This window comes from Egretta garzetta, unplaced genomic scaffold, assembly GCF_000687185.1.
Source record: "Egretta garzetta isolate BGI_Z169 unplaced genomic scaffold, ASM68718v1 scaffold744, whole genome shotgun sequence".
In the NCBI taxonomy this organism is placed as follows: domain Eukaryota; kingdom Metazoa; phylum Chordata; class Aves; order Pelecaniformes; family Ardeidae; genus Egretta; species Egretta garzetta.
In genome coordinates, this window is record NW_009259482.1 from 174,274 (window position 1) to 183,514 (window position 9,241).

General features: G+C 39.9%; 1 protein-coding gene across 2 annotated transcripts in view; it reads left to right on the plus strand.

The window, feature by feature from the left end:
* Positions 1-9,241, plus strand: part of IGF2R (insulin like growth factor 2 receptor) — a 60,599-nt gene that overhangs the window by 38,315 nt on the left and 13,043 nt on the right. For both annotated transcript variants that reach the window (XM_035892753.1, XM_035892751.1), the window contains 9 exons: positions 1,556-1,762; positions 2,146-2,276; positions 2,987-3,084; positions 3,888-4,024; positions 4,648-4,838; positions 5,500-5,626; positions 6,004-6,126; positions 6,954-7,216; positions 8,885-9,097. In XM_035892753.1, coding sequence (XP_035748646.1) covers positions 1,556-1,762; positions 2,146-2,276; positions 2,987-3,084; positions 3,888-4,024; positions 4,648-4,838; positions 5,500-5,626; positions 6,004-6,126; positions 6,954-7,216; positions 8,885-9,097 — 1,490 coding nt within the window. The remainder of the gene's footprint in view (positions 1-1,555; positions 1,763-2,145; positions 2,277-2,986; positions 3,085-3,887; positions 4,025-4,647; positions 4,839-5,499; positions 5,627-6,003; positions 6,127-6,953; positions 7,217-8,884; positions 9,098-9,241) is intronic.

Consider the following 9,241-nt stretch of genomic DNA (forward strand, 5'->3'; position numbering starts at 1 on the left):
AAAGAAGATAAAGTAATAATGCTGTCTCTGGCAAATCGTAGTACTACCTTGTTAAATCACAGGCAGACTTGCTAGTGTCTTGTAAATCTTAAAAAAGCATTAAGTTTCATGAGAATGCAGTTGATCCTATACTTGTCAAATCATTCCCTGTTTCCCACTGAAGACTGGAAGCTTTACTGTAAACTTGACCCTTGTTAGACAGTGGGGGAGAAGCCAGTGGGGAGAGTATCAGAGTTTACAGTTAACTCCAGGATATGCAAGAAGGACTCACGTGTTCTAATTCTAGTACTTGGTTGGCTTTTAGGTGTGTGCAGGTATCTTCTCTGCCCTTGCAGGCTTTGTTTTGCAACTTGTAGATAATGCCTTATAAAGCATCCAGACTTCCTGCAAAGGATCTGTCGCAACAGTCCTAGACATTATTGAAACTGCCAGTGATCTCATGTGGCATGAGAAGAATGTTTACAAGCTACTGCTCTGTAGCACACAATTACTGTGTAGGACATTGGTGACAAGAGTGTTATGTTTTTGAAGCGAGGGAAACTGATGTGATGTCTTTAACTTGGTACCAACTTGTTGGATGATTGTACCACGTGATTATTATGCTCCCCTCAATCTGATGTGGTGGGGTTTTTTTTTTTGGTTTTTTTTTTTTTTTTTTTAAAAGTTTCAGAATATTGAACAAAGCGTCCCTTTAAAACTGAGGACTCGGTCAACAGCAAAGTTACTGATGTTTATCAGTAGATAAACATCAGATTAGACTCATGAAACTGGAAGTTCCCCAAACCTTTTCTGTATACATCTTGGTAGACCTGTAAGCTGTAGCTAACACTTCCTATGATCAGTTATTTCCTAACATGGCAAACTTCATAGCTGTTAAAAGAAGATACAAGACTGACACCTATGACAACTTTAGCTTTGGCCTTGTGACCTCGCTGTTCTTTCCAGATAATTAAGCAAGTGCTGGACTTAGCAACTCTGGTTCTGTTTTTAACCTTCAGCATGGCTAAAGGAAGAACCTGTGAGGCCACTCTGAATTACAGTGTGACTTTGCATCTTGCTTTAGTGGCAGTTACAAAAGAAATATTCCTTTTGTAGCTTAGTCTCATAGTTCTAGATAGTGGTGATTTCCTGAACCGAGCTGCTTAGCTGCACTAAAATGGTTCTTCAGGGGAAATGGTCTGAAGTTGTGCCAGGGCAGGTTTAGGTTAGACATTAGGAAAAATTTTTTCAATGAAAGGGTTGTCAGGCATTGGAATGGCTGGCCAGGGAAGTGATTGAGTCCCCATCCCTAGAGGTATTTAAAAGATGTGTAGACGAGGTGCTTAGGGACTTGGTTTAGTGGTGGGACAGCAGTGTTAGGTTAACGGTTGGACTTGATGATCTTAAAGGTCTTTTCCAACCTAAACAATTCTATGATTCACTGTTGCTACCCTGAGGTGCTAGCTTGTCATTTTTGTGGCCTTATTTGTGCCAGTAAGCCTTAATTGTCCTAAGTGTAATTTGCGTGGCTCGTAGATACTAAATTGTATTTTAAATCTTTAACTTTTCTTTAAAGGAGAGGATTGCCAGGTGAAAGATCCAAGGTATGGTCATGTTTATAACCTGAAGCCACTTTCCAATAAAGACATAAAAGTGAGTACAGATGAGTATGACTACTACTTCAGAGTTTGTGGAGAAATAACAGAACCTTGCAAAACTGAGGCTCACACTGTGTCTTCGTGTCAAGTAAAGAAGATGGACAATACTTTCAGAAAAGTAGCAGGTATAGCACTTGATCGGAAGGAAGTTGGAGAACGGAAAGATTAACCAGGGTGTAATTGAAGCTGCTGTGTGATACAAGAGGGGTTCTAGCTAATCTTGTACGTCTTAAGAGATAAAGCACCCTACCACTTTTGTGTCATGTGCAAATAAAATGTCATGTATATAGTTGTCTTGACATATCATTAGGAATGAGATCAACCGTACCGTACTGGAATAGTACTCATTCAATAACTAGGTCACGGGTTTTAGAGGAAGGTTGAGGTCTTTCTATCAGTGCTTTGTGCCTGTTACTGTTGTCTATGTAACCCTGTTGCCAGAGGCATTACTGCAGTCATATGCATTTACTGGATTAGCTGTTTATTTTTCTCAACTCTTTGCTTCTAGGCTTGCTTACAGAAAAACTGACTTTCAAAAATGGCTTAATAATGATTAATTACACCAGTGGAGAAAAATGTCATAAAATATACGAACGATCAACTGCCATATTATTCTATTGTGACAAGACTACATCTGAGGTTAGTTTCAAAACGTATGCTTCCTGTACGTGCTGTCTTCCAGAGTTGCCTTCTTCCTAATGTGTGGAAGGGTAAAGCAAAGAAAATGAACCAGCTTCCTTCAAGGACTGCTTGATCGTTTACAGATTAGGCACAGGACTGAAAGGTCCTGTGACATAATAAAAAAATGAGGAATGTTTTGAATTTTCTTTTTATGGAAGGTACCTTTTGTCATGCCCCAGGAAGGTCAGGGCATGTTGTTCCTTTAAGGGACGCCTGCTGTTAACAAAGCTCTTGGAGATCTTAGGAAGGGGTGTTTTCCCAGAAATAACAGCTGTTTCTTTGTAAGAAATAGAAGGTAGAAGGATGAATCTACAGGAAACCAGGTGTTACATGGCTAGACCAAAATAAGCTGGTTACTTGCTTTTAATCTCTCTCTCTCTGTAGTTGTGCTTTCCTTCCTGTTCTTAAACAATGGTGCCTAGAGTCACTTTTGCTCTTCCCCTTATTTCATGGAGGAGGCAGAAGCTCCTAATGGATGCCCTTGCATCAGAAATGTGCATGTGGTTTTGGGTGAAGCCACGCTTTCAGCGGGTGAGAGGCATAGTGTGGCTCTAAGATAATATATAAATACAAGTTCCTGGATCTTCGTGAAGCAACACTGAGACATTTTAGTGGCTTCAGTGTATCTAAATGAGAAGATAAATTCCTTTTGTATTTTGTTCTTTCAGCCTGTATTTTTGAAAGAAACTCCAGACTGTACCTACATGTTTGAATGGCATACTCAGTATGCTTGCCCACCTGTTAAATCTACTGAGTGCTCCTTTAAGTAAGTTCTTTCCACAAATACAGCCTTATTGCAACTCAGTGCAATACTGCCACTTTAGCTATTGTGTTTTGACTTGGTCAGTAATCAGCTAATGTGGCATTCAATGCCAATGCAGTGTATTTTAAGTAACTTTTGCAATTTGTACTTCCTAAAACTATTTTCACTGAAGAAAAATACTTTATTTGAGCTTCTTCTGGGGAATAAGCTTAGTATCAAAGTGAACTGTTGGATATGCAGTTAATGATGTTTGAACTCTGAGTACGTTAGGTTGTTCCAAGCATCTAGTTATTATTTAACTATAGCTAATTTTAAACAAGAACATGACTGCTGTCTGGAACTTTGACCAAACAAAGCTCCAGGAAAAATGTCATCTATTTCTGTCACAACCAAGTATTAGCTCATTAAGATTTGATAAGTGGGCTCAAATGTGGCTAATAATTGGCCCAGAGTTTTAACATCTGGCATCATGAGATAAAACAATCCACCGTAACTGTGCATTTTCTTGCCATGCACTAAAAGCCTGCGTGCTTCAATGAAAAGTCAGAATTACTCTTGCATTGGCTGAAGGCTGCGTGCATGTGGACAGTTACTGTGGGGATGGCTGGTGCAGTGATGTATCTCGACTGAATTTGAAGTTTGTAGGGAGCAATGAGTCTGGTGTAGATTTCTTTTCCAGCATGATACTCTGATTATAGAGTTACTAGGTTAAAAGTTATTGCAGTAACAAGAACTGTAACTTATGATTACTTGATTTTTTTTTTTTTTAAATGCCTCTTAATTTGAATCCTTTGCCTTTCTTACAGGGATGATGAAGGAAACTTCTATGACTTTTCATCTCTGACACGGCATAGAGAGAATTGGGAAGCAATTGCTCTGTCTGCTTCTGCAGAGAAATACTATATTAATGTCTGCAAGCCCTTAGTACCATATGGTGCTGCAAGTAAGAGCAAAATAAAATACATTCTCACTGTAGCTAGGGGAGGCAGGTGGTAGGACAGTACTGCTGGTTGTTCAGAGTGAAAAAATCACAAAGCAAAGTGTGTGGAGATGGTGTAATTTCAGCACCAGAAGGAGGGGTAGATTGTGGGCCTGACTTCCATCTGCTTGGCAGATGAGATTTGCTAGCAGCTCTTATCTTCTCTTGATAACTTCAGTGCCCTAGCTCTTCTATCCTTATCCAAAGTCTGCTATAGCTCTTAAGACTAAAATAATCTTTTGGCACAAGATGTTAACTTCAGAATTTTCTCTATGGCATCTTCTGACAGACTCCACGCTTTGTGCAGTGGAAGACTGAGTAACAGACTCTGGCCTTTCACTCTGTGTAGTAGCCTACTTCCCCAGTAGTAGCTGCCACTATTTTCTGCATGACCTTGAGTGAAGTGAGATGGTTGCTGCTACTTGTGATTTTGGGGAAAAAAACACCCTAGTGAGTATGGTTTGGACAGTGGCTTGGAGATAGATTAGCCACGACATACCTGAAAGTAGAGTAGTGGAGTTTTATTCCGGGCAAGTAAGCCTTAATAACATTTGGAGTAATAATGCAGTTTTTGTTCATCTGTGTAGGTTCCTGTCCTTCTGATGCTGCTGCCTCCCTCATGGAGGGTGCAAAATGTACAAGTCTTGGGGAAGTGGCTGATGGTCCCCGGTGGGAAAATGGTATTTCTATTCTGAAATATATTAATGGGGAGCAGTGTCCAGACAAAATTCGCAAGAAAACAACTATATTGCGCCTCAAGTGTGACGAAAGCAAAATTGTAAGTGGGCTCCTTCTGGAAGGGTTTTATGTTTTCAGAAGTTGTTCATACCACTGTGTGTGTATGGAGAATGGTGGGCAGTCCTTACCTGTTCCCTAATTGTATGTAGTTGGATGGGAGCCAGTCTTGTAAGCAGGCTGGCTTATAAGTACTTGAACTTCAGATGCTTAGCAGTTTTTAAGAGATCTTTTTGTCCAATCTGCTAGCACAGATTTCATGAACTGTAATCACTTAAAATTGTTTGTGTCTTGAAGATTACTGTATTGCAGGTTGGGAAGTGTTTCAAGTAGTAAATAATGCTATTGGCTGCATAGTTCTTAACTCTTGCACATCTGTATGCCTTGCCATTAAGTACTCTTTTGTTTGATGAAATGTCTTGCCCTTGCCTTTTGGATTTTCTGTTGTCTAGCTAGGCTGCCTTTAGTTCTCCTCTCATCAATTTCATTGCTCCTGGTAATGATTCTGTACTGTTGTGTATTTGAAGTAGTCACAGTTAAATACTCTGTCCTTGGGTTAATCCAGTGGACCACAATGATCTGTTAAGTCCTAAGACTGGCATTTAAATTGAGCTCAGCTGCAGGCTTCAGGGATAACCTTGTGGCATGAAATCTTACAGTATCGCTCTGAAGAGATGTTGCTCTCTCCACTGTTTCATATTTAGGAATCGAAGCCAGAACTTATAACAGCCATTGAAGACTGTGAATATACCTTCTTATGGTTCACTGCTGCTGCGTGTCCTCTTAAAAGCAATGTGCAAAATGACTGCCGGGTAACCAATCCTGCAACAGGTAAGGAGGAGGCCTCAGGATTTTGTATGTGGAAGTGGCTGCTGGAAGCAGCAGTACCATGTTTGTGTTCTTGAGGGGCTTCATTAGAAAAAGGGCAGTGTGATTCTGGATGGTGATTAATGAGCTTATTGGTGGGTAGAAGTATCTTGTAAGGTACTGCAATGTCCCTTGGAATATAAGTAGTCTATAGTTCTGAAACTAGTTTTACTTCTAATTATTAATATGAATTAGTAACTGTAACTTTCTAAGCTAGCAGGCAAGTAGAGGCTGGTTGACCCGTCCTACTAAGTTGAGTTACTGAAAGCTTTTAATACAAAGAAATGTCTTGATTTTGAATCTGAAAAAAAAGATTTAATTACTCCCTGATCTGCCTACAGGCCACCTCTTTGATTTGACATCGCTAAAGCGAGAGTCTGGCTATACCATCAATGATTCACACAACAGAAAAATTGAGTTGAATGTTTGCGCTGAAGCTAAAAGTTCGTGTGCTAATGGAGCTGGTAAGCATCTTATCCTCTCTGATACTGTAGTCACTGACTACAGAGTACCCAAAAGAAATACTTATGCTCAAGTTTACAGTAAAATGCGAGTGATGGGTTTTACTGCGAATGTGGAAGGAGTGAAGAGGACGGCTGTGTGGCTGAATTGGCTAGGAAAAGATCCTAAAACTGTTTTAGGAAATGAAGCGATGTATTCCTATCAAACTCCATTCCTAAACTTCCATGGCCTCACTTCCAGTCCAATCCCTTTAGGTCTGAATGGGTGGGTATTCTTTTGGGCATGAGGGTAGGAGTGTAGATGCTTCTACTGCACCTCTTGGCTGTTGTGAAAAGAAAGAAGTTAAAAGCTTCCAGCTAGAGCGAGCTGAGCAAAAAATTTGCTCTATGGTGATGTATTGCTGTAATGCATCTGCACTGAGCCTTGTGTCTGTGCTTCAAACCCTTGCCAACCCTCTTTTGAGCTTTCTGTTCTGTTTTGGATGCTTCTGAAACATAGTAGAAGTTAGTGAACTTGTATTTTAAGCTGCTTACTAGGAGGTTGAATTGCTAGCTCTTCTGTCAAACTGAAATGAGATAATATTTAAGCACCTTAAATGCTAAAATAGGAGTATTGCTTGTGAATTAAAGATTATTTTTGTGTAGTTAGAAGAAAATACTGGATTGATTTAATGGCAACTCCGGATGGTGTGAAAAAGCCTATCTTTTGTAGGAAAATTAAAGTGAGAATAAAATCTTAAGCTACCTGCTGTTCATGTTGTAAGGTGCAATTTTGAAGGGCAGTTACATCAGACTTTATCTGTTTTGTTAACTTCTCTTTTTTACTTCAGCTGTCTGCATCACTGGTGGTCCAAAACCAATTAATGCTGGAAAACTGAGTAAAACTTTAACTTACGAAGATCAGGTGTTAAAGCTGGTCTATGAAAATGGAGATCCTTGCCCTGCAGACCCTGATCTGAAGCATAAAAGCTATTTTAGCTTTGTATGCAAGTCTGACGTGGGAGATGACAGCCGCCCTGTTTTTCTGTCTTTTGATGAGCAGACATGCACTAGTTACTTCTCTTGGCATACTTCCTTGGCTTGTGAGGAAGAGGTAAGAATTACTTCTATGGAAAACACTTGTGGGACTAAATTTCTTGGGGGGGGTGGGGGTGTGTGTTTAGGCATAATAGCAGTGTATGTTTTAAATTCCTTGAGGGAAAGGTCTCTTCCTGTAGTGTAGAACCCAAGTTCATATAGAAGTTCTCAAATACTTTTCTTACTGACTTTTTCAGCAGGGGTGAACAATACTTGGCAAACTTCTATTCCGCGTGGCGAGCCAAGACAATACTTTAACGCTTCTGAATAACCCCTCTGTGGAACTACTCAGCCGCTTTTCTGTACAGCTCAAATGGAAGCCATAGGGCATCTTCTTGGGAATTGATGGTTAAGATCCTCCAATGCAATAGGCCAACAGAGCTTAGGTTGAGCTGAGGATGGGACAGCATCTCTGTGTGTGGGGATAGTCTGTTTCTAGGCGAGTGGCTAGAGGCCAGGCAAGTGTATGATCAGTTTGCTCAGTGCAAGAACTGATAACCTTGATAGCATGAATTTAGGATCTGCCTCTGCTGTATAACACATGCTGTAATAACGTGATTTGGTCAACTCTAGATGAATTGGTGTTCCAGATAACACTTTGAGCTAGTCTTACTTCAGTTAATTTTAGCTAGTTAAATTGTTACCAGCAGTGGGTGCACAGAGTAAAAGCCAGCAATAGGAATAGAAAGCTAAATGAGCTACAGGGTGAATTCAGATCTCTTCTTAACACCTGAACATTACCTTTTGTGAATACGCCTAATCATTCTTTTCGCTGCCTTGATTACTTCTAGTGTGACCATCATTCTCTGTGACAAGTTGGTTTTCTTCCTCATCACTGTCTCAGTACTACCACAGCTCTCACTTCCACTTAGGAAAAACATTTTCCAGTTTTCCTTTCCCCAAGAGGAACTGTCACGCGTCCCCTCCTTTTCCAAGAGTTCTGCTACACATAGCTCAGGTTTCCTCTTCAGTAGTATGTACCATGCTGCAATACAAATCAACGGTGCCTTAAAAACATTGTGTTTTCTAGCCTGCTAACTCTGTTCAGTGATAATTTGTGCATTTCCGATCACTTTTCACAGTGTATCCACAGTGACCCTAGTGTGGTGATAGCTAGGTAGCAATGATGATGATTTGTCCTGAAATGAAATGGTAACTTTTAGTTGCTTCTTATCTAATATCTAAATAAGAGTAGACTTCCCAAATTCTAGGTAGGCTGTCAGTAAGCTTATGCGCCTTAAGAATGCATGAAATAGGTTCTGAGGAAATGCAGTGTTTAAGCCATCAACTTGCACTGCAGTAACTTTACATTGTTATAACCAAACTTGTTTATTGGAGATGATGTTTGGAAGGTGGGGAGAGGAAGGAACTGTAGGATCTACTGATCTTATGAAGACATAGTGATTATGTATACTGGAGTGTGCATGCCAGAGCTTTATGTCTTGGTATTGTTCTGATATGGACTCTATTCCTTAAGAATGTTTACATGATTGAGGTTTTTCATATGCAGCTTGTAGGTTCTTAGTATCTATAGACAAATAAAAATTACAACAAATGCTGCTTTACTTAAATTTGAAGCTTTTAAATGCAGACACACTTCTGGCCCTATGGAGAACAGGATGTTTTTCAATAAATCAAAGCAAGTAATGAAAGAATAAGAGCAATAAAATGTACTTTCTCATAGGTGAAGTGCTCAGTTTTGAATGGCAGTTCCGTTATAGACTTATCTCCTCTGATCCATCGCACTGGGTATTATGAGGCATTTGTGGATGAAGATATAACAGATGTTTCTCCAGACTTCTACATCAACATTTGTGAGCCGCTCAATCCTATTGAAGATGTCAATTGCCCACCTGGAGCGGCTGTTTGCATGGTTCCTGTTAATGAATCGCCAATAGTAAGTACTATGCCTGGAATCACTGAAACGTGCATTTCCTTGCCAGTTTAAAACAGTATTCCTGCCTAGAGACCTTATTTGAACTAGAGGCTTGACAATGGGGTTAAAGAAATGGAATACAAAATTAAAATCTATCCTGCAAAA